General features: G+C 44.7%; 1 protein-coding gene across 3 annotated transcripts in view; it reads right to left on the reverse strand.

The window, feature by feature from the left end:
- The window catches only part of BABAM2 (BRISC and BRCA1 A complex member 2), a 795,977-nt gene that overhangs the window by 74,518 nt on the left and 696,321 nt on the right, over positions 1-25,138 (reverse strand). For 2 of the 3 annotated variants that reach the window (XM_069236219.1, XM_069236218.1), the window contains exon 12: positions 16,089-16,120. The exons of the other annotated variant lie outside the window; for it this stretch is intronic. In XM_069236219.1, the coding sequence (XP_069092320.1) occupies positions 16,089-16,120 (32 nt within the window). The remainder of the gene's footprint in view (positions 1-16,088; positions 16,121-25,138) is intronic. 3 annotated transcript variants of the gene reach the window in all.

Consider the following 25,138-nt stretch of genomic DNA (forward strand, 5'->3'; position numbering starts at 1 on the left):
CATGCACCGCCTTCTTTTCAAGTGAGGAAAGTGGTGTGGCATTCTTCACCCTCACAAGTGACTTCTCACATAGGTTTTAAATAGTTGCTAAATCTTCCCCATGCAGGACATCTCATCGGCAATTAGGGCCATTAGTTTTTCCATGGCATAAACGTTCCAGAATTTGGACTACCATACCCGGATAGGGGGTGGAGATTCTGGATTCCAACATTGTGCCTCAGTGAACCTCTCCAAGAGTAGAGAGTGGGAGTGGGGGTGTGGAGTAGCGAGATACTGTAAGAGAACCCAATGGGCCAATCTACCCATTAGGTCTTTTATGAGGATGAGAAGTGAGGCTGCTCCTGGAGGCACAAGTAAAACCCTTTTCAAATATGGCTCTATGTCTTGCCGAGGTCAGGTATTACTGGGTTAGGAGTTTGCAGGTGTTCCCCTGTGAAAAACAAGACACTCCTAACTCGGGTCTGTGTGTCAGGGGAAGTCCAATTATACTAAGGAATATTCCTTTTCCACTGTTTCGGCTTGTCCACTCCCAGTCATCCAATGACGGGCACATTTGTGCTACATTTATGTCATGGAGGATACCTTTGAAACTCAACCCCTTCTCGGAAGGCCTTCTGAATGAGGTCTCTTTAGTCAGTCTAGGTAATCTGCATCCCCAACCAGACGCTTCTGTATATTTTTCAGGTCTAGCTTGGTGAACTTAGGAGGAAGTGCCTTGGCTAGGTTGAGGAGGATGGGAGAAAATATGTTTTTACATTGCTGATTTTACTGAACCATAACAACCCAAGCCATCCCCACTCAGACAGGTCCTTAAAAAGCACCTGACGCAGAAACTGGACGTTACATGTGAGAACATCATGAGTACTCTGTAAGTTTACCCCCAGATAACAATTACAACAGTGGTACATTCAAAGCCCCATCTACATTCGGGCGTCACACGTGGTCTGGGTCAGTGGCTTCCATTCTGTGGCACGTAGAGTAGTTTACTTTAAACTCAGAGATTCTGGAATAATTCTCTGGATCTTCAACAACAACAGGTATGGAGCTAGCAGAGTACACTACGACACAAAAGATGTTGTCCACAAATAAAATGATGTTGTATGTTCCACTTCTGTTTGTGAGAACTTTTATGGATTTATCATCATATATTATTTTGTATTAAAGGTTCCCTCGTGACATTTCCCCATCAATCGTAACATTTGTCACAGAATGCCAAAAATTGGACATAATGAAGAAGATCATCACAAGCCTAAAGCTATTTTGGAAAATAAACTGAAATATACACCGCCAATCAGCTCTATCAAATGCCTTCTCTGCATCAAACAAGCGAAAGACCGTTGGGTTTTTATTTGCTGTTGCTTTGTTTGTTACACTCTCCACTGGCCCGGTGTTGTTGATAGTCTGTTATGTTTTTATAAGGCCATATTGGAATAATGATACCATGAAATAGCTTGAATAAATGGAGCCTGGAGATAAGGAGTCAATAAAATGATTATGTCATGGCTGAGCAGTAATAACTACATAATTTAGGGTTTCGGTCTGGCTTTAGTAGATTCCCTCACTATCCCAGAGGTTCCAAAACAGTTAAATACATTTGCAAGTGGTTCTGCTAAGCTATCTTTGGAGGCAATGGAGAACAAATCTGGACCTGGAGATTTTTTTACGTGGCATCCCCTGAATTGCTGCTTTAACCTGTGGATAAATTATCCGGGAGTCTAATTCTATAAGTGATTGGGGGATATTTCTGAAGGAACATAGCTCTCCGGGTATGCATTTTGGGCTCTCTTACCTGTTCCTGGCCTGCTGTAGCACAGACTGTGCCTTATGTTGTAGTGCGCAAGTCACCGCTCTTATCACATGCATCTTTGATGTGGTTGCAAGTTTGAACCACTTTCAACTGCAGGCAGGGAGGTGATCTGCTTTCCCCAGATGGCCATCTGTTTTAAATTGTGATTCTAGAGCTAACATCTGGTATTCCAGTTTTAATCTCTTGTCTTTGGCCCATTTCTTGTAAGCTGAAGTAGGGGAGGTTAACTCTCCTCCTAATACAGCCGTTGTGGCATTCCAGAGCATATCTTAGGCACTTTAATTTTTGTAATGAAGTCAGTAGTTTTTCAGGTGAGAGGTCACATGAAAGCATGCATTCAGCATAACCAGGGAGTAGACTCAGTCTAACTTAATTACAACAGCTTTTGTAAATTGAGTCCAAGTCTGTAATGCCCTGCTTAAGGAGTTCGATTGCCACCATAGAATTACCAGAAACAATGAGAATAATGAAAAGGGCACCTCCTGGCAATGGTCATGAAAGTATTTTCATTTTTTCTACCTGCCTAGGTTTATTGTCAAGCCAGACATAGAGTGGATCTGAGTGCTTAGCTTTACTTTATGATTCTAACAAAAGACAGAATGAGAGACTTGGCATATTAGGCCATAAACTTTGCTTTTTGGTGAAATCACATTGTGTATCATAACAAACGGTGCATCATGGACAGAGTAGCATAACTAGACCCCTTCCCCCACACAAGGCTCATTACATGAGTAGCAGCCCCTTTAAGGACTAGGTTTGCTTAAGACAACCTATGCTCTCTCCTAACCACCATGACCACTACCAGCTACACTAGAAGTTACTCTAAAAGCCAGTAGTACTTAAGCCTCTTTTTGAATGGATATATAAGACTTTTGGTATTGGTGTTAGTTATAAAAATCCATCTTCCTCCTGGTAATTGCTGGTTTATAGAAGAATAACCAAAGTTGGGTCATTGGAGAATGACACCTTACATGATGAAGAAGCCTTTGAAGTACACTGTCTCTAGATACAGATGGAGTCGCGTCCTTTTTGTGGTCCTTACCATTTGGTTTCAGAATCTTTCTGATCACAAAAGAATCTTCAGTCTTCTGGTGAACACGGGTCAAACCGAAGTATTTGAGCGAGAGGTACAACACTATGAGATAAGGTTAAAGGCAGTAATGAAGGACGAACAAGCCCGGAGTCAACAAAAGTCTTCCGGACTTTGGACTGCGCTAAAACGGAACATGTACAGTTCATATCATTGTTTGTGGTTTTCTCAAATTTTAACAGTGAGTTTGGACTTTGAAAGCCACTCACGGATTTCTAGTAGTGGATGGAAGGCATGCTGACAAGCCTGGGTCTTTTGGGGCATTATGCAAAGACCCTTCTGGTGTAAAAGGCAAAAAAAAACACATACAAGTTGTGACCAGTAAAGAATCGGTATTTCAAGAACTCGATGACCTAGTGTAGAAGAAAAAGAAAAATGTACTGACCAAGGACACACACTGGGAAACAATGTAAAACTTTCCTTTTTGACCTATTCCTCCTGTGCCAAAACAAGAAACAAACGGTGGACTTTGAAAACTACCCTGACTATTTCTGCAGAGTATCTAGGAATTTTGTCCAAATATAAAAAGGTCAGTTTGCTCGCCAAAATGAAGAAATAGCGCATCAACTGTTTTGCATTTTGCCTTGTGACTGATGTACTAAATAAGTTACATCTAAAAAGGGATAGTTGTAGGTCGCAAAAACTCCTGCTTTATAATATTAATGAGGCCATTTTCAACCCTCTTCAAATGCCTCAGAAATCAAGGATGGAGGCTTGTAAAACACTCAGAAGCACAAATTAACACACAGTGGGTATGAGATTATTTGCAGTATTCAGCCAATGATAAACACAAATAAATTTCAATTTGTTGATTATGGTCCAAAATTGTGAGCCGTGATGGGGAACTCTTACTAAATCAAAAAGACATCTACTAAATACACACAGACTTCATAGTACATCTCCAAAGGCAAAAAAAACAAATGTAAGATGCATCCATCACAGTATGTATAAATGAAATGGAAATTGTGTTATCTAGAAAACATTTTTCAGAAAAAAACATTAAAATATGTTTTTTGTTAATGTTTCAATCTCAAAAGTCACACACAATGATAGGCGAATTTTTTGTAAACCATGCTAAATCTATTAGGCTACTGTTGTGGGTCTCAGAAGTAGTTATACACTTTGAGTGTAGAGGGTCGTTGATATGAGTGTAAAACAAATTATGAAAGTATAAAATCAACTAATGTACAAGACAATCATTATTTACTCTATCTTCCAAGTAGAATAATTAAGGGTGGAAGTGCACAGGGATTTTAATTTACTGACACTGATGAGTGTATTTGAGGGGAAAATAAAGAAATACAGAGCACATACAGCTGCAAAAATGGTAAACATTAAAGACAGACGGCTGATAAAACAACATCGATTTCTTTGAGAAGAATACAATGGAAGGAACTGATTTTTTCCTGGATACAGGAGGGTGATCAGTCAGGCAGACATTGTAATATGAAACATTTCAGCGTGCCATCAGATGTAACTGGAGAAATGTGTCTTTCCATGAGTATGGAGAACGTAATCACTAAACTGTCGAAAGCCATATCGACTGGACATTCCAGCATTTCCAATTTTTTTACCTGAATCTTTCCCAAATTGGTACATTTATTACAATATCATTTAATAATCTTAGGGATAAGCATGGTTAATAGGAGAGCTTTGACTATTAGTCCTGAATGAGGATTATCTGAATGTACTTCAATAAAAGTTTGTGAACTAAAGCATATACTGAGATGTAATTGCCCCTTGTTTTTCTTTTTTCAGGCGTTAAGCAGTTGTAAACTAATAGAGAACAACCTCTGTGAAAAATCATGGGGGACAATTAATGGCTCGTCTACACCTGTGGTTGATCTGGCTATTCCAGCTGGGTACACAATGCAGAACTTAGACCGGGCCGCAGAAAGGGGCAGAGGCATAGATATTATATTCAAGGAAGACTGTTCTTGTTCCTCTTCTCCAGCCACTGACATTTTATAAGCAGAAGGCAGGAATTTTGTTTTTCGTTGAATGCTACACAGTCGATAGGGGGTCTCTTAGTCTGTAGACCTCCAGGACCAATGGTGCCCTTCCTGAATTCGCTTAATGAATTTGGCTCACAAGTCCTACTGCGTTACACCCATTGTATCATTCTCTGAGATTTTAAGATTCACTGGGACCTCACGTCCGACAAAGACATCAGCAGTTTGAAGGACATTATTTCCTCATTAGGGCTTTCTCAATGAGTTGCGAAGGCAACTCCTGGAGGGCGACACATAACTGAACTAGTGTTTTCCAACTTGAGATTGTCCCTACCGGACCCTATTCCCTTAATATTGATGGATCATTATCAGGTCCAGTTTAACTGGACTATCTCTCGTCTGGGTAATCTAGGTAACTGTGCTACCAGGGCCGGCTTTAGGGTGGTGCGACCGCACCGGGTGCTGACCTGGGTTGGGGGTGCTGACCTCATGGGGGAGCTGTGTTTAGCAATAAGTTACGAAACTTGTGATTTTAAAGTACCTGCTGGAAAGTTCCTTGTGCGTCCAGCCTTCAGGAAGCAATTAAAATGTCAAGATACCTCTTGTGATTAATGCTCCTACTAGGAAGAGAGATGTTGTTTTGTCTAGCAGCAGCTTTGACTCACCATAAAGTAGCGTAGAGTGTTAATATGCCTGCTGCAAAGAACAGAATTATATTTTATGTGGATAGCGGAGTGTATTGGTAAAGCCAGCCATTACAAGCGCTTCAAAACAGATGAATGTATATGTGAAAGGGGTGCTATGGAACGATGAGAAGCACTTTTGTGGGGTTTTAATGAGTGAATCCGAGGAGGTGGTCAGGGGGAGCGGAGCGCCAAAACAGACTGTCGCGCAGGGCGCCACCAGCGCTAAAGCCGGCCCTGTGTGTTACTCCCCACCATACTCGACCTTTCTCTAAAATCACATATGATAATTTGCAGTCTGGCTTGGAAAACAACTCTTTTGGGTCCCATTGATTCTGTTATGCAGGAGTTTGACTGCTGGTTGCGTATCTCAGTGGAGAAACATGCCCCTCTCCCTAATCAGGCGCCCAGCAGGAAAAATAACTCAAAACCCTGGTTTTGTGAGGCCCTTAAACAAGAGAAAAAGATGTGTAAAAAAAAAAAAACGGAAATGGCATGGAGGAAAAATTACAGTTTAGAATATAAAGAACTATATAAAAAAGCCTTGAAGAAATACGTGACCTTGATAAACTCCACAAAGAGAGAGTACTACGAAGGACAGATAGAAAGGGCAGTGAAAAGACCAAGAGAAGTATTTAAGATTGTAAAGGACTTTGCCGATACTGTGGCGTGCCATAGAAGAAACGCCCCATCAGCCAAGTGGTGCGAGCAACTTGCCGCATATTTTCGCAATAAAACTTAGGAAATCCAGAATAGTCTTTCCGCAGCCTTGAGCTCAGAAGTGGATGATGGTAGTCTGATTCAGGATGTCACTTCCACTTCATGTGGCCTGCCTGAGTTTAACACAATCTCACTGGAAGACTCTAGATGTGCTATTTCACTAAATCTTAAATCTAGTTACCCTGATGATCCGTGCCCCCCTTCTATCATAGCTCTGGGAGGTGATGTTATCAACCCCATCCTGAACGTGTTAGCCAATGCTATGGTGCCCTTATGTTGCAGGAGGGCTAAAATGGTCCCTCTTATCAAAAAAAGCCAAGCGCGGATCCTGATTTTCCAGGCAATTATAGGCCTACCTCCCTTCTTTCTGCGCCTTCTAAGTTAGCAGAAAAAATTGAGAAACGTCAGCTCTCCAACTACTTAGAAGTCAACAGGCTATTTCATTTGAGCCTATCAGGCTTACAGTACTGAGACTGCCTTGCTGGAGGTCTCTGAACTGATTAAAAGTACCACTGATGCAGGCAGTAGGGTAGTCCTAGCATTGTTGGACCTGTCTGCAGTATTCGACACAGTTCCAGGTGCCAGGCTACATACGTGCTTTCTGGAGATTGGCATCTGGGACAATGCCTGAAGCCCTTTCTTGAAGACAGGAGCCAAGAAGTATGGTTACCTCCTTACTCCTCTGCAAGCCAAAGGGTCTCAGAAGGAGTTCCCTAGGGATCAGCTCTTAGCCCCACAATGTTTAATATCTATATATACCCCTGGCTAAGGGGTGAAGCTTTTTTTCTTATGCGGATTACACCCAGATTTTTCCCCTTCGGTGAAGGGTTTCCCCTTGAACAGGATGCTATTCAACCCTGTCTCTCAGCAGTTTTTCAGTGGATGACCTATAGCAAATTTAAGTGTAACACTGAAAAGACGGAGGTGCTCAGTTTTGGAAACAATTTTGCTCTCAATTTGGATGTCCACTGGCCTGCAGGTGTATCTCCATCGGAAATCCAAGTAGCCCCCATAAAGAACCTGGGGATAAAATTTGATGATAAAATATCCTTCAATAACCAAATTATCTTCGTGGTATGTGTGTGTTTTGGCATCTTATGCATAGCAAAAAATTGTTGCATTTCCTTTCAATTCCAACTAGGATCACAATGGTATTGGCCTTGGTTATGTCCAGATTTGACTATGCCAATGCACTATATACAGACCTGCCAAACTACCTGCTGAGAAGACTCCAGACTGTTCAGAACGCGACTTCTAGGCTGGTTCTCGGTCTTCCTAGACGAGAACACATTACTATGCGCTTGCATATTCTGCACTGGCTTCCCATGCAAAAAATGATTCTTTTCAGGTCCTATCTTTTAATGAACAGAAAGCTCCATCATTCAGGACCTGGTTATTTATCTGCTAGGATTGCCTACTATAGCCCGATAAGAGTCTCACCTCCCCCAGCAACCATCTGGCCATAATTCCAAGAGTTCGCCTGGCTAAAGATGGAGGACGTGATTCCTCTTTTCTGGGTCCGGTTGTTTGGAACAATCTGGCAGATAAACCATGAAGCATTATTTAAGAAAACACTCAATACTTGGCTCTTCTCACAGTAACTGTCATCTCCTAATGCTCTCTTTGACTACACTGTGTAGTGCGGGGGCGCTCTCTTGGGTAGCTGTGCACTTTAGAAGTGTCTTCACAATCAATCACTGTTTAAAGTAGAAGTTGCAAAAAGTATGTGGTGGAGAACTTTAAGGATAATGCTAACTTTCTTATCAAAAGGAAATTATTATGCCAGGTAGGGTGGATTTAGAATCATTAAAATTATAATTAGCTGTATTAGTTTTAAATATGTTAACCCTGAGGGCTATGTCTTAAGAGCTCTGCTGTGCAAAGGGGTGTCCTTTCTCCCTCGGGCCTTTCAAAACCGAGCAAATGGCATGATTTATATATGTATATTCACATTTGGAATTGACAAAACGTAAATTAAGACTCATAAACTAATTTACTCTGATGTTTAATCACAGCACTGCGGGGATGCTCCGAGGCGCGGTTGCCACTGGAATTTGGAAAGCACCCACAAATCTGCGAAACTGTGTGTTCACAAAGTATTTCAAGACACGCGCCAAACGTGGATAATTATTCCTGACAAGGGCTGTGAGTGATGAACTACAAAACTAGCGGTGCTATGGGGTGAGAGCAAGGAAAATCAATTTGTTATGAATTTACATGTGCAAAAGCATGCCACCTACATCCACGCTTGCGAAAGGCCTTGGGACTCTGAGTAATGCTGGAAAGTGGTAACTGTCGCAGCTCCTTAGGACTACTAGGATCATTTCTGCTAATTGAAAAGCAATTATACCCTTAATTCAAATGCCAATGAAAATCCACCAGAGTAGATTTACATTGTTTAAAAAAATGTAGCCTTCGTGTTAGTAAGGTTTTGCTTGCCACTGGTTTGTGAAGTTATAGTCCTGCTTGTAGTAAACTACATAGTCAAACCCATGTTTTTAAAGCAAGCCTCCCCGCTGCCCTGTGCTGCATGTATGTGCGACATAGGTGGACCTCTGGCCACTGATCTACAAGCCCTCACAAGTGCAGAGAGAGTGTAGGAAAACAAAGCAGTGCTCTATTATCGGGCTGGGTACAACAGTTTGGGTAGCCCTGGTTCTCTGTGCGCCTTGTAAACAAATCAGTCCCTCCCATCAGCGCAACCACTCCCTTGGAACATTGAATAGTCTTGCCAAGGTAAACATTTGTACTAAGAACGTAACACATGCGTGTTGGGCAAGGCCCAGTTTATTTCAGTGGGAATATTTAGCAAGGGAAAGCCCTGTCATACAAAGCCATATGCATTTTCCTCACTGACCTGCTACCTTACCCAACACTGGGGAATGGTGCTGACCTAATCTAGCATATTTTCCTCCCAATAATGCCTTACTTGACACCTTGATGGAGTGCTCTATCCCAGACACGAGTCTCACGAAGTAATCGCAGGGTGCACAAGTATGCCAATTTACTGCAACAGTTGTCCACTCTATGCTAGAGTAACAATGCTCCAAAGAGTATGGAACCACGAGTTCCACAACTTTGGCCTGTACATTTTTCCTATCTGCATTCATTTTTGATGTACAACTGTTTCTACCCTGCCCCCTCCAAACCTGCACGTGCAGAGCTCACACACTGCAGCAAATGCAATCCTTTCCTCCAGGCTCAGGCAATAAGAGAAGTTTCAAAACTATATTTTTTGTGTTTTTTCATAAAACATCTTCCTAATCTTGTAAAGTCACTCGAATGGGTGTCAAATAAATACTACCACTCGTAATCAAAGACTAATTTGAACCAATTTGTTCAAATGACTTACAGCTAAAAACAAAAGGTTTGAACAATAAAGAGAGGGCAGGGATTAAGATGAACATTACAGAAAGGTTTCAGTTAGAGATTTGGCTAGGGTGCGCGCTAGGGAAGTAATGGTTCCACTGTATGGGCGTTAGGGCTCTGCACTACTATTTTTCCGATGCAGCAACGTATTGCATTGATTACCTAAACCCAGTGGTCTGTCTGACATTCCCGCAAGCCACGTCCCAAGAGCATTTCAGACCCAAAGCAGAGCATCTCTTTGTGCCGGTGTGCAGATAAGGTGTAGCCCTCCTACCCCACATACACGCTACAAAGTTATGGCCTTAAGTTTAGTGCACTGGCGGAATGCAAGGCTCGGTTTTCTGTTTTCCTCTTGGAAAATATGGATTTAGAGGACAAGTCTCCAACCTGCAGGGCCATAACTGTATGCCTACATATTTCTAATCATAAAACCCCGATGTTTCAGCCTCAGGCCACAACTCTAAACTCCCAGATGTGATGACTAGCCCACTCCGTGCCCGACGTTTGGTCTCCCCGTGGCCTGGGGGACAGGAGAAATGTTGCAGCCTGCAATCTAAAGGACGGAGAGGCCGAGCACCGCTGACTAGTCCGGGTTAGACAGCGCCCTCTTCCGGGTTACACAGCGCCCTCTTCCCTTCTCCTGCTGTTGATGCCAGAGATTGTGGATGAGGCGAGCTGGGACTTCTGAGAGCCCAGCGAGGTCCAAGAGCCACGGCCACCGCGGCTGTCCAGCCAATAAGGAGCGGGGAGGGAGACGGTCAGTCTAGACGACATATCTCTGTGAGTAAACACGTCCAACTGAGCACACGCGAGTTTATATGCATGTGAACGTGTGTGACTGAGTGTATGTACGTGTATATGTGTTTCAATGTGGGCCTAACGGGGCGCATCGGTGACATATTGTGTGCGCTCCAGGCGACATTCTGACTATACCTGACACCATGTGACGTCATCCACGGTATGTTTTATGGGCACTGGAAATGACATGCTGGCTAAACATAAAGAGGCGCAATTTCTCCAAAAGTAACTGCTACTTGCCTATCTATGTAAATATCTATCACACGCGTGTTACCTATTCACTTACACTGTTTTTAACGTTTCTGATCAAAACATTATTGCTGTTAAATAACGAATAATAATAAATGCGTATATTATAATGCCCCACCAGTGATATATTGTAGGCATTTAAAGTGACAGGCTGGGCAGCTCTGACATTACGCCGGACCGCCGGTGTTACACTGGGCACCGGCGCACTCTACCTGAGATGGAGGCCATCTTGGGCAAACTGTGGTACAAAAGCAAATGACCTTTAACCTGTACAAAGGCAAATGATCTTTAACCTATTCTTTGGCCAGTTCTGACATGCTGGAGATCCCTGGCATTATTGTATTGTAATCTCTAACACACGATATGATGATAATAAATGGTCATGAAAGGCGAACTCCACCCATGTGTGCCAGAGGCGCATGGGAATACTTGGCGAGAATGGGAAGGCGGAATTTGGAGACAAAGGATGCATTCACTAAAATTGGCAAAACACTGTGTTTTTCCTGAAAATTTCGAACCTCTCTTAGGCAGAATTAAGGTTATTCACACAACTTGCCAATTTTGTATTTCATAGTGAAATTAATGTGCTTTCTTTCAACCTGGTTTTGGAGAGACTGATCATTTTGGCTCTCGAGAGGGAGGAGTGCTATGTAGGTTATTTCATTAACTTCTGCCTGGGCCCTAAGCATGTGAGGCTGGTGTAATCTCTGCTGTCTGGGCCTCACATTTCTGCATATTTAAGCAGTACCACTGCTCTATGATTAGCTCTGCTGTCTATGGCTTCTGCTTGAATACCGTCCTGCAGCATTTCTACTGAGGCAGCAAAGGGCTTTTAGATCTGGATGACCCTGTCCATTCCAAGTCGAGTCTCACTTACAAAATACGACTGAACATCTTTGTGTTGGGGAAGGATGGGCACATTAAGTTAACAAAGACATTAAATAGTATTTGGACAAATACAGGCAAAGCCAGTTGGTCTGGCCCTGGCAAACGTGCACTGTTTTTGTTCACTTTTTTGTAGACCTTGCAAAGTAACCCAGTCACGCCTGCTTTGGCACTGACGTGCATTCCTTTTTGGCATCTGTGCGCCACTGAGCATGCAATGATCCATCACTCACCAAGCAAGACAGCCAATGGGAAGATGTGAGTTTATCCACTGACAGTTCTGTATAATCTAGTGGACAGAAGCGAAATATGAAAAGCAGTACAATAGACCAATGGATGGGAGAGGCTTGACTGAAACCATCTTCATGTATGTGAACATACATGTAGGAAGTTGGCTCTGTATGCACTAATTCAAAGTAAGGAATAGTATGCACAGAGTCCAAGGGTTCCCCTTAGAGGTAAGATAGTGGCAAAAAGAGATAATACTAATGCTCTATTTTGTGGTAGTGTGGTCGAGCAGTAGGCTTATCAAAGGAGTAGTGTTAAGCATTTGTTGTACATACACACAGGCAATAAATGAGGAACACACACTCAGAGACAATTCCAGGCCAATAGGTTTTTGTATAGAAAAATATCTTTTCTTAGTTTATTTTAAGAACCACAGGTTCAAATTCTACATGTAATACTTTGCATGAAAGGTATTGCAGGTAAGTACTTTAGGAACTTTGAATAATCACAATAGCATATATACTTTTCAAATAAAACACATATAGCTATTTTAAAACTAGACAGTGCAATTTTCACAGTTCCTAGGGGAGGTAAGTTATTATTAGTTCCCACCTACGGGGTTCAAGTTTGGGTCCAAGGTAGCCCACCGTTGGGGGTTCAGAGCAACCCCAAAGTTACCACACCAGCAGCTCAGGGCCGGTCAGGTGCAGAGGTCAAAGTGGTGCCCAAAACACATAGGCTTCAATGGAGAAGGGGGTGCCCCGGTCCCTGTCTGCCAGCAGGTAAGTACCCGCGTCTTCGGAGGGCAGACCAGGGGGGGTTTTGTAGGGCACCGGGGGGGGACACAAGTTAGCACAGGAAGTACACCCTCAGCAGCACGGGGGTGGCCGGGTGCAGTGTGCAAACACACATCGGGTTTGTAATAGGAATCAATCGGAGACCAAGGGGTCTCTTCAGCGATGCAGGCAGGCAAGGGGGGGCTCCTCGGGTTAGCCACCACCTGGGCAAGGGAGAGGGCCTCCTGGGGGTCACTCCTGCACTGGAGTTCCGATCCTTCAGGTCCTGGGGGCTGCGGGTGCAGGGTCTTTTCTAGGCGTCGGGATCTGAGAAGTCGCGGTCAGGGGGAGCCTCGGGATTCCCTCTGCACGCTTCGCTGTGGGGGCTCAGGGGGGACAACTTTGGTTACTCACAGTCTCGGAGTCGCCGGAGGGTCCTCCCTGAAGTGTTGTTCCTCCACCAGTCGAGTCGGGGTCGCCGGGTGCAGGGTTGCAAGTCTCACGCTTCTGGCGGGAAACGCTGTTGTCTTTAAGTTGCTCCTTTGGAAACAAAGTTGCAGTCTTGGGTGAACAGGGCCGCTGTTCTCTGGAGTTTCTTGGTCCTTTTTGAGCAGGGCAGTCCTCTGAGGATTCAAAGGTCGCTGATCCTGGGGAAAGCGTCGCTGGGGCAGTTTTCTTCCGAAGGGGGGAGACAGGCCGGTAGAGCTGGGGCCAAGGCAGTTGGTGTCTCCGTCTTCTCTGCAGGGTTTTTCAGCTCAGCAGTCCTCTTCTTCTTAGGTTGCATGAATCTGAGTTCCTTGGTTCTGGGGAGCCCTTAAATACTAAACTTAAGGGCGTGTTTAGGTCTGGGGGCTTAGTAGCCAATGGCTACTAGCCCTGAGGGTGGGTACACCCTCTTTGTGCCTCCTCCCAAGGGGAGGGGGTCACATTCCTATCCCTATTGGGGGAATCCTCCATCTGCAAGATGGAGGATTCCTAAAAGTCAGAGTCACTTCAGCTCAGGTTGCCTTAGGGGCTGTCCTGACTGGCCAGTGACTCCTCCTTGTTGTTCTCATTATCTCTCCTGGACTTGCCGCCAAAAGTGGGGGCTGTGTCCAGGGGGTGGGCATCTCCACTAGCTGGAGTGCCCTGGGGCATTGTAACACGAAGCCTGAGCCTTTGAGGCTCAATGCTAGGTGTTACAGTTCCTGCAGGGGGGAGGTGTGAAGCACCTCCACCCAGAGCAGGCTTTTGTTTCTGTCCTCAGAGAGCACAAAGGCCCTCACCACATGGGGTCAGAAACTCGTCTCTCAGCAGCAGGCTGGCAGAGACCAGTCAGTCCTGCACTGAACAATTGGGTAAAATACAGGGGGCATCTCTAAGATGCACTCTGTGTACATTTTTTAATAAATCCAACACTGGCATCAGTGTGGGTTTATTATTCTGAGAAGTTTGATACCAAACTTCCCAGTATTCAGTGTAGCCATTATGGAACTGTGGAGTTCGTTTTTGACAGACTCCCAGACCATATACTCTTATGGCTACCCTGCACTTACAATGTCTAAGGTTTTGCTTAGACACTGTAGGGGCATAGTGCTCATGCACCTATGCCCTCACCTGTGGTATAGTGCACCCTGCCTTAGGGCTGTAAGGCCTGTTAGAGGGGTGACTTACCTATGCCATAGGCAGTGTGAGGTTGGCATGGCACCCTGAGGGGAGTGCCATGTCAACTTAGTCATTTTCTCCCCACCAGCACACACAAGCTGGCAAACAGTGTGTCTGTGCTGAGTGAGGGGTCCCTAGGGTGGCATAAGACATGCTGCAGCCCTTAGAGACCTTCCCTGGCATCAGGCCCTTGGTACCAGGGGTACCAGTTACAAGGGACTTACCTGGGTGCCAGGGTAGTGCCAATTGTGGAGACAATGGTACATTTTAGGTGAAAGAACACTGGTGCTGGGGCCTGGTTAGCAGGGTCCCAGCACACTTCTCAGTCAAGTCAGCATCAGTATCAGGCAAAAAGTGGGGGGTAACTGCAACAGGGAGACATTTCTTTACAATACATATGCATTTTTATTTAGATTTTTTTTAATACATGATGCTGGCAAGACTGCTATAACAATCTCTACAGAGCTACATATGATAGGCCAGATGGACCTTTCCTAACCAGAGTTTCTTACATGCCTATAATACAGATACCATTTTAGCCAACATTGAGGAGATATTACTTTTAAAATCCACTATTTTACCACCATGTTTCAAAGCTTTTATGGGAGAGTGAGTCCCAGCCTGCAAGATATGTGCCTAGCACACCACCAATGTACTGGAATATTTCACTGGGGCCCTTTCAGAAAATATGAACTTTTACAATTTATGTCAAAATTGTACTGTAAAATGCAGTTGACCCTGGGTTTAAATAGGTGGGAAGTGCCGTAAAATCCCCTGAGTTTGGGCTTGCCTGCTCACTTGCTCTAATTAGGATAATTTATTTATACCCCACCACTTTGAAAGCTGACCAGCCACCACTACGCTAGGGAGGGGTAAGCAAGAGGAAAAGCAAGAAAAACATGTAACGTAGTGTAAAAATTAAGAATTAGTGGCAATTAAAATAGAAATGGCCACCATAAAACCATTTGCACAAAAACATTAGGATTAAAGTGAAGGGGTCAACCAAGGGTCTCCAACCGGTCGAGCTACTGGTATCTCACTGACACCCCGTGAGAAGCTCACGGCCTGGTTTCTCCTTTTACCACTGCAGAGCCAATTTTTTTATTATTTTGTTAAATTTCAGGCCTCTTTGTAACTTTTGCCCATCATCAAATAAACCAGCTGCTCTGATTGACTCAATTGGGCTTGGCTGGGGCGGGGCTAACAGAAGCCGGTGACATCACTGGCGAGAGTCTGACTCTGGCGTGAGCAGTGTCAGACTATCCACGGGAATCGCACCCCCTGCCTTCTGCAGCCCAGCACCAAGATTTCATCCCACACAACCGGTGTGGCCAGTAGGCCGAAGCGGCAGCCTTGACAGTGGATACGTTCTTGTGAGGCCTGGGTTTTCTGGTTTACATGCTGTACAGGTGATGAAACAGGCTCAAGAGAACAATCAGGAAAAGGCCCGGGGCCACTATAATTTCCAACTTGAGAGGTACGCTGTCAGAAAAATGACAGGTACTTTAGTTTTAAAAAAATGCGAACCTGTGAGTTCATTTAATCATTGTTACCAGGCCCAGTTGAAAAGCACACTTAGGCTGTACTGAGCAGGCTGACTTCTGTCTTGATGCAGCTTATTTTAAACCATGCTAGAAGTGTAAACTGATATGTGCCTATTTCTGGCGAGTGGGAATTCTTGCCCTATAAGGCGAGAGAGAGGAGTGAGTTTGAAATTAGAGTACTCCTGTTTGTAATTCACTGGAAGCTGATGAGATGAAACGTTTTTATTTATTGAAATGCCCACATGAAACTTCTTTTTTTCCTCCACTGTGCATGCTTAGGAGTGAACGTCCTATTCAACTTCAGAGCATTTTTTTAAATTATATAATTCAGAGTTGTACTTGCCTTGAAAGAATTTTCTTTCTCTTTTTTCCACGCTGTAAATATAAGATGAATCAAGAAAGATAAGCCAGACCATTCAAGGCAAGGTTGATGCAACTGCGAATGATATACTAAACAAGGAGTTGACTCTTAAACATTCACAGCAGAGATGAAATGAGTTTCATGTAGACATTTCAGTAAATAAAAGATTTCTATCTCGTCAGCTTCCATTGTGTTCAAACCAGTACTACTTTCATTGCAAACTCACTCCTCTCTCTCCATACTATAAAGTTTGGTGACAACACAAATCCAAAGTCATACATATCATTGTTTCCAGGGCACTATTGTGTTCAATCCAGAGTACTGGCACCGTAGAAATTAGGCTTAAAGTAAGTGAAGCTGGGTGTGGGGGGTCTCTAGGAACAATGTGCAAGTTGCTTGGCCTTTAGTAGTTCACAATCATTTTGACTGATGAAAAGTCGCTCTCACTGCAGAAAAGGTTGGAGATCCCTGTGTGAAACACTTTTGTATTTAAGATGTGTAAAATAGGGTTTGCAAACGTAAAAGTGCTATGTACAAAAGCCTTTCCATCTTGCAAAATGAGTTTTGCAGTCCATTCGGAATCACAACTAGGAGGGGGCTGGAAAGAGGTGTCCTCTCCTAGTTGTCAGTCGTAAAAATATTGATCAGTTATCGACACCTGAAAGGAAGTAGTAAGTGAGTTGCAAAGGAGGAGGGTGCCCCCTGAAACACCTTCCCCTTTGTGAACCGTGTTATGCAGACGTGGGGGTAACCAGGCACTAGCCTAAGGGAACACTACATATTCTACTCGAAATGGCCTCAAACTGAAAACATAATCAAAAGAAAAGAAAAAAGCAGTCTATTCCTTTAAGGAGCAAAGGATGCTTTGAAAAGAGAAATCTTTATGGGAATGCAAACACAGGGATAGGGCCTGCTGCTCATTCCCTTTGTTTGTAGTACTACAGAGCAACGTGGCTAGTGACCTCCCCAATTACTATCCATCAATCAGGTAGGCCTTCGACTGAACATTTTGCAGTGAAACTTATTTAATACACGGGCAGCATCACAAAGTCAGAGAGGGATCACAAAAATTCGGTGCACAATTTGTGACCAATTTTTGTATATTGGTCACAAATTGTATCATAGTACATTGGGCCCCAGATGCTTTTCTCGCTAATTTATTGAAATACCTTACACACACTCACTGCTGCTGCATTGGTTGTTCACTCAAAAATACCTTTTAATGGTCCTAGTAAGCACTCTGAGTGCAAACAAAGAGAAAAAAAGGGTGAGAATGTGTCAAGCTAGAAATGATCCCAACAAATCTGTGTGTTAAATAAGTAAAATGACACTAGAAGTTTGGCCTCTTAACTTACAGCCTGCTCCATATGCCCACACCATGTAGTCAAAGAGACATGGAAATACACTCTAGACCAGTGGTTGCCAACTTGTGGTCTGGTGACCCCTGGGAGTCCATGGCAGCTTAGAAAATTAACTAATACTAACAGATTAATAAAGTGGCTATAAGTAAAGTGGCTAAATGTACAATTTAAACATTGTGAAACTTACTGTCACTGTCAAGAAAATTGAAATTGGTGGCTAAAAATTATATTAGTATCCTCAAAATGATTTGTGCGAGCAGTGCGGGTAAGTCACACAGAATACAGTATATTATACTGTATAGTATAGTGGCTTCAAGTGAATTTAGAAAAGATACAACCTTACTATTATTTTTATTTTATTTTGTTTTCAAATTAAATAAAATGTGTTATCATTTGTGTATGTGTTTGATGGAGTGCTTGTTTCTGTATTTTTTGTGTATTGTTTTGCGGTTTAAATCATCGACAATGCTTTGGCCTGGGTCTTGGCTTCCAGTAATGACTCGGTGTGGGGTCCCCGGATTCCAATAATGATTCAGTGAGGGTCCCCATGTTGGAGTAACAATAAAGTGGGGTCCACAGAAGTCAAACGGTCGGGGAAACACTGCTCTAGACAATACAGCAGACTTGCAAAGGTGCACAGTGGTAGTGATACACTCATGGCAATATAGTATATCTGTGCCTCCCAAAGAAGATATAACTTGCTTATAGATTACAGAACGATATTGTAAGTATACTGTTTCATTTGACAAAGTTTGACCATGCCTCATAATACTTAAAGAACAAGTTACTTACCTTCTGTAACAAATTATCTGGTAGAGACATATTCTAGTTGCAGACTGCTTACCTTAGAATTTCCTCCAGGTGTCAGACTGGATCCGGAGACTTTTCTTCGAACAGTACTCTTGCGCGGCATCGGTCGACTCTGCGTGCGCCATTGGCATTGTGTTTGCCGGTATGACGTTGCAGGACTTATATAGGTGAAATCCCGGGGCACTGACATCAGTTTCTTTTCACGACTTTCCACGCCATTAGCGCAGAGCCATGAAGAACACTGATATTGGTGTGCCAGAACTAGGTCCCTGAAAAGGGTGTCCCTGTCCCTAGAAATCAGTTCGCAGAGTGGGTAGGTTGGGTGGGTCGGTAAGGAATCTGCAACTAGAATATGTCTCTACCAGATAATTCGTTACTGAAGGTAACTAACTTGCTCATCTGATAGAGACTTCTAGTTGCAGATTCCTTACCTTAGAATAGATACCCAAGCAATACCATCCTCAGCGGTGGGCGTGAACCAAGATCAAACTAAAAAGTCTTGCAGGACCGAACAGCAAAGTAGCCGTCTCCGTGGACCTGACTGTCTAGGCTGTAATGCTCTGTGAACGTGTACAGAGACACCCACGTTGCTGCCTGGCAAATGTCCAGGACCGGAACTCCCCGTGCCAACGCTGTGGTTGCAGCAGTTGCTCTGGTGGAATGAGCAGGCAAAGCCACAGGGGGTTGCTTCTTTGCCAAAGCGTGGCACATCTTGATGCAGGGGACAACCCATCGGGAGAAGGGCTGCTTCTGCACTGCCTGTCCTGTCTTCACACCCATATAGCCTACAAAGAGATGATCATCCACCCAGAAATCTTTTGTATGATTGAGGTAGAACACCAACACTCTTTTTGGATCCAGACAGTGGAATCTCTCCTCTTCATCTTAAGGATGTGAGGGTGCGTAAAAAGTAGGCAAAGTGAGGAATTGGCCTACATGAAAGGGCATGATCACTTTAGGGAGGAAAGAGGCCCTGCTATGAAGCACCACTTTGTCAGGATGGACAGATAGAAATTGTAGCTTCGAAGAAAGAGCTTGGAGCTCACTCACTCTGCAAGTAGCGGTGATGGCAGTAAGGAAAGCAGTTTTCAGTGTGAGGAGCCGCAAGGGACAATTATGTAGTGACTCAAAAGTTGCACACATAAGGTATGTACTGTACGTATCAGGTTCACATCTCACTGCAGCATTATGAATGGGATAGGTGGGAACATGTGAGTGAGTCCCTTAAGAAACCTCCTAACGATGGGAGATTTGAACAAGGATGGTTGATCTGGCAGTCTGAGGAAGGCAGAGATGGCAGACAGGTATCCGTTAAAGGTGCCCAAAGCAGAGCCCTGCTGGTCAAGAGAGAGGATGAACAATAGAACCTCAGACAGAGGTGCAAAAAGGGGATCAACAGATTTGTTGGTACACCATGCCACAAATTTGTTCCAACAACAGGTGTAAACCGTTTTGGTGGAGGGATGCCTGGCTGCCAAGATAACATTGCAGACTTTGGGCGGAACGTCGAAAGTTGGCAACTGCCGCCGCTCAATCTCCACAAAAGGAGGCGGAGACTGGACAGGTTCGGGTGCAGAACAATCCCCTGCGGCTGCAACAGAAGATCCTTCCGAAGGGGCAGTCTGATAGGAGGATCGATGGCCATGCTCAGAAGCTTGGGATACCATACTCTTCATGCCCAGTCTAGAGCCACAAGAAGGACTTGGGTCAGGTCGTTCTTGCTCTTCTTCAGAACTCTGGGCAGAAGTTGTATTGGTGGGAAGGCATAAAGGAGGCTTGAGTTCCACTCAAGATGAAAAGCATCACTGAGCGAGTGCAGCCTCGGAAACTCCAACACGTAACTCTGCGGAATCAAACAGATCTAACCAAGGTTCTCCCCACTGCTGAAAGAGACCTTGCACCACATCTGGATGGGGACATCATTCGTGATCGACCATGCGAGTGCAGCCTCGGAAACTCCAACACGTAACTCTGTGGAAGCAAACAGATCTAACCAAGGTTCTCCCCACTGCTGAAAGAGACCTTGCACCACATCTGGATGGGGACATCATTCGTGATCGACCATGCATTAACAGCTGAGTTCCTGCTCTGGCGTTCAGAGATCCCGCCAGATGTTGAACCACCAGGGATATGCCCTGACATTTCAGCAATATCCAGAGGCCTCTTGACAAAGGGTCCACGACCCCACTCCTCCCTTGCCGTTGCAGAACCACATGGCGGTGTTGTCGTCCGTGTGCACCTGCACCACTTTCCCATAGAAAGAAGGAAGGAACACTTTTATTGAAAGCCTGATTGTTCTGAGCTCTAGAAGGCTGATGTGGAGACCGGACTGCGCCGGAGGCCAGATGCCTCTGATCTCCGCCTCCCCCATGTGACCGCCGCATCCCAGGAGTGACGCATCTACTATGCCATCTGGTTTGGGACGGGAGAAGAATTTGCTTCTGATCCAATCGCGATATGAAAGCCACCACTGCAGATCTTGCGCAATTCCCACCGAGATCTGGACCATGTCCGAGACATTACCCTGAAGCTGCAGTCACTGGAACTTTAGGTCCCACTGCAGAGCCCGCATATGCCATCTGGGATGTGTCACCAGCAAGATGCAGGAGGCAGTTGTAGGTCCAGGAATACAGCTGCTTACCTAATTACAATAGCTAATGAAGCACTCTCCTCTTCTGGGGGTGCAAGCGGTAATATCAACCCCATATCAGGGTACGTATCAAGCCAATTGGCCTCCTGTAAATCTATCTATAAAAGTTTTATCTTTATAATGTGGGAGTAGATCATCACCATCATCACCGTTGTCATTTCCAGGTGGCAGCAAACTCTGGTCAGAATCAGAACCAAAATGAGGATGGAGCCACTGAGGATAGCTCTGTGGTAGTGGGAGTTTATTAACTGAGCCAGACTGTACAGGGAGCAGGTGGGCTGGAGTGAAATCAGAGCGCAACCTTGTTTAAGATGGAAAAGATTTCTTTTTGGATTTGGACATTGGAGTCGGCACCGGATTACCCTCTAACTGCAGCAAAGTCAGTACTGCTCCATCAAAAGAAGGACCAGCACAGGTCTTGGAACCAGAGTAGAGGTCAGCACCAGAGTTGGTGTGAAACCCAAGGTGAGTTTGAAGGGCTCACACAGAGTCACGGGTGGACACACAGGCACAGGTAGAGGCCCCTGCAGATGCTACAGGGAGCAGAAAGAGTAGCAAAAATATGCAGCGTGGTCTCCTTCAAAGGCCTCAACCTGCTGCAGCATCGCTAATGGCTTGGGGAAGTCAGGGCGCATCAGGGCCAGATGCAGAATCAGCTACTCAATTGGGGATCAGGAGTGAGAACAACTGGCACTTTGACACCCTTGCAACTTCTCTTATGACAGAGAGTTGTGGGATGGGACAGAGTCCTGCTTAAAATTTTTATGCTTCTTTGTCAACTTAGTCTTCAACTTACCAGATTACTTCAAATGCAATGAAGATCCATTGCAGGAGCTGTCTAAGGAGTGTCAACAATTCCATCACACACAGAAGCATTGCTGTGAGAATGTACGGATCCAGTCTGGCATCTGGGGGATATTCTAAAGTTGAGGAATCTACAATTAGAAGTATCCATCAAAAAGGGAAGCCAAATAACTTTTGACTGTAGACACAGCCATGCACTGCTGGGCAAGGAATGGGGTGAAGAGTAAAATGTTGGAAAAATGTGAGACCGAAAAGGGGTTCAAACCTTTTCACTGATACCACCGAAATAACTCATTCCAATGACCACGATAAATTGATTTTGTGGCTGGCAGCCAAGATGATGTCCACAACCTTGGGCGGCAAGCCAACGGTTTCTAGTTGGCACTGCTCAATCCCCACACGTGGAACTGCAGGACTGAGATGGAAGACCGAACCATACCTCCTCCCTCATCCCGGGGCTATAACAATCAGTTGTGATCAATCCTTGCATATTTCCTGAAGGACCTTTGACAGAAGCATAATTGATAGGAATGCCTAAAGCAGACCCCATGCCCAAGTGAAGCTGAAAGCATCCCCAAGGAACCATCAGACGGAAGTGTAGAGCACAAAATATGGGTAATTTGCTGTTCTGGGACATGTTGAACAGATCCATGAAAGAATACCCCAATCTAGATAATATTGTTTCAGGTCACTTCGGGATGAAAGGAGAGACAGCTCAGAATACCCACCCTCACAAACAGGGTTCCCATAATATGGGATGCTACCAGAAAGATATCCCATTGTTGTCCACTGCCACTGCTTCCCAACAAAGGGTCCAAGACCTCACACTGCATTGTCTGTTGATGTAATAGTGGTGAAATTGCCAGACAGAACTTGAATGGTGCTCCCTTTGATGGTCTGCTTCAACACCCTGCTGCTTCGACTTGGACCACAAGCCCCACGTTGTGCAGTCTAGGTGAATGCCCCAACCCAAAAGTGAGTTGTCCGTAACTACAGGAGCCTCTAACTATGAGGACTTAAGGAGTGACCCACAAACAGACTGGGTGGGCATATTCCCCACTGCAGATCCAGGACAGAACTGTAGATCTGCATCTAAGCCCAGAGGCTCCCCTAATGCTAAAGCCATAGTTACCGCAAGCACTAGTGAAGGGCCGTCGTTCACCATCTGGGGTGCACTACCAAGAGGATGCATGAGGTAATCAGATCTAAAAGCATAATACTTATAGAACCAGGATTGTTCACTGAGCCACAAACATCAGAATCATATTCCAAATATCTGCAGTCCTTTGAGGCGAAGGAAAAAACTTCATACATCCCTTTCAGAGGAAGAAAAACACTTCATACAGCACAATTAGCACTGCTCCAATGAAGGTCAGCATCTGTGCGAGAATGAGATGGGACTTCTGGGAGTTAACTGAAAAGCCAAAGTGATTGAAAAGGTTCCTGGTGCTCTGAAGTTGTTCCATGAACAGTGCACGAAACCCCTCCTTCAGCAGACAGTCATCCAATGTGGAGATACATGGACTCCCAAACTCTGCAATTAAGCTGCCATGACAGCCAGCACCTTTGTCATTAGACTAACCAGCAGAATTGCAAATCGGTAGAGCTAAGACCCCGTAGTAAATCTCAAGTAACACCTCTGAACCGAAAGGAATGACAGATGAAAGTAGGTATTCTAGTGCCCCTGGGACACCGGTGTTGAGGTGCCAAAATTCTGAACTTGTCCCGCTGACCCTTCTGCCACTAGAAGCTGGTGATATAGGGGTGGAAAGTAAAGAGGCTTTGAGTCTACAGAGCCTTTAGAAGATGGCAGGGACTGGAGCGGCAGCTGCTGTTGGTGATGTCATCCATCAGATGTACCGCTGCCTTGAAAGCAGCAACACATTTCGTGGGGTGTCTAGATTGGCTGCAAAACTTTATGTTGATGGGACTGTTAGGCCCAGGAGTAGCTCCAAAATCTTTGGGACTGTAGGTGAAACTGCTTCGCTTGGATGGACCTGGCCGAGCGAGAGTGTGATGGCTCAGCTACTGTTGAAGCATTCTAGGAAAGAGCTAGCCTCTCCTCCAAACAGCTGCTCATCATCAAAGGGCATGTCTATGAGGGTTGTTTGGACAACGCCTTGGAAGCAAGTGGAATGCAACCAAGGATGGAACCCTAGGATACAGCAGTGGATCGAGCGACTGTGTCCGCTGAATACAAGCCACACTTCAGGATTTGTTTAAAAGCATCCAGACCATGACCGTGATCAGGAAGATTAAAATGGTCATGTGTGCCCACTCCCACAGAGCATGAGCGCATTGGCCAAGAAGGCACACAGCATTCACAGTTCGAAATACTAAACTGCTAGAGGCAAAAACGTTTTGCCCCACAGTATATCCTCCTAGGCCATTGATGTGGATGATCTGTAGGTTAAGTGGTTACGTTTAGTTTTGTGAAAGAGGCTTGGACCCTAAACTCTCTTGAGAAGAAGGTGATGACAGAAACTTTTGGTCATAAGGCACAAGTCTGTGCAATTTGCCTGTGGATTGCCCAGCCCAACAAGCGTTCAACCTAGGCAGCCAACACTGGCTCTTATTTGGAAGCAGGGGTCAGCGACTGCAGAGAAGAGTGTTGCAGGATTTCAGATAACATGTTAGATTTTGCCTCTGAGGTAGCCAAGGTTACTTCCAGCGCCTCGATTGCTTTTTAGCACCACGATAGTAAGCAAAGAGACTTTCACCAAATGAGGCCCAGGGGGGTAAGGGATGTCTCCTTCTGGACATGTATGGAGTCCTCGTGTATTTTCTAAGTCCAAGTAGAGGCTAGCATCTGTATTGTAAGAGGGGAGGAGCTTGTTTACCTCAGTCTTCCTCCTCTGTGTGGCCATAATGTCTGTCAGGAACAAAAACAGCATCCGAATCAGATCTGAACTGTCTCTCGATTAGGGTGAATTTTTGAGCCTTAGTGAGGTATTCTGCCAGAAATTCATTACTGAAGCAAGCAAGCACGTTTTCTTTTCCATACTTATAATGTCCACTGAATTCAAAGATGCAAGCGGCGTCAAAATCAGCGTTCAGAGTAGTGCCGGGGACAGCACTGTAGAACAGAGGTTGGTGCCTTGGAGGGCAGTGGTTTTGTAACCGAGCTGTGGTGGAGATTTATAGCATGGCCCGCAGAAGGCCTCCACATGCACAGGGTCGGCCAATAGAGCCGAGAATTCCAGATTCCCCTTTTCCAATGTAAGAAACAGCCCTGACAACAAGGTAGAGCAAAGCAGGCATTTGCAAACAGTGTTGGGACTCCAAACACTCCTGAGAGAGACCATTTCGTAGACGAAGAACAGAATTCTCCCTTCCTCTGTTGTTTTGTCTGGGAAGATCTTTTGGGTAATCTTTCCATGTTGGGTGACGGGACAGAAAATGCTTTA

The sequence above is a fragment of the Pleurodeles waltl genome, chromosome 5 (genome assembly GCF_031143425.1).
Source record: "Pleurodeles waltl isolate 20211129_DDA chromosome 5, aPleWal1.hap1.20221129, whole genome shotgun sequence".
Lineage (NCBI taxonomy): Eukaryota > Metazoa > Chordata > Amphibia > Caudata > Salamandridae > Pleurodeles > Pleurodeles waltl.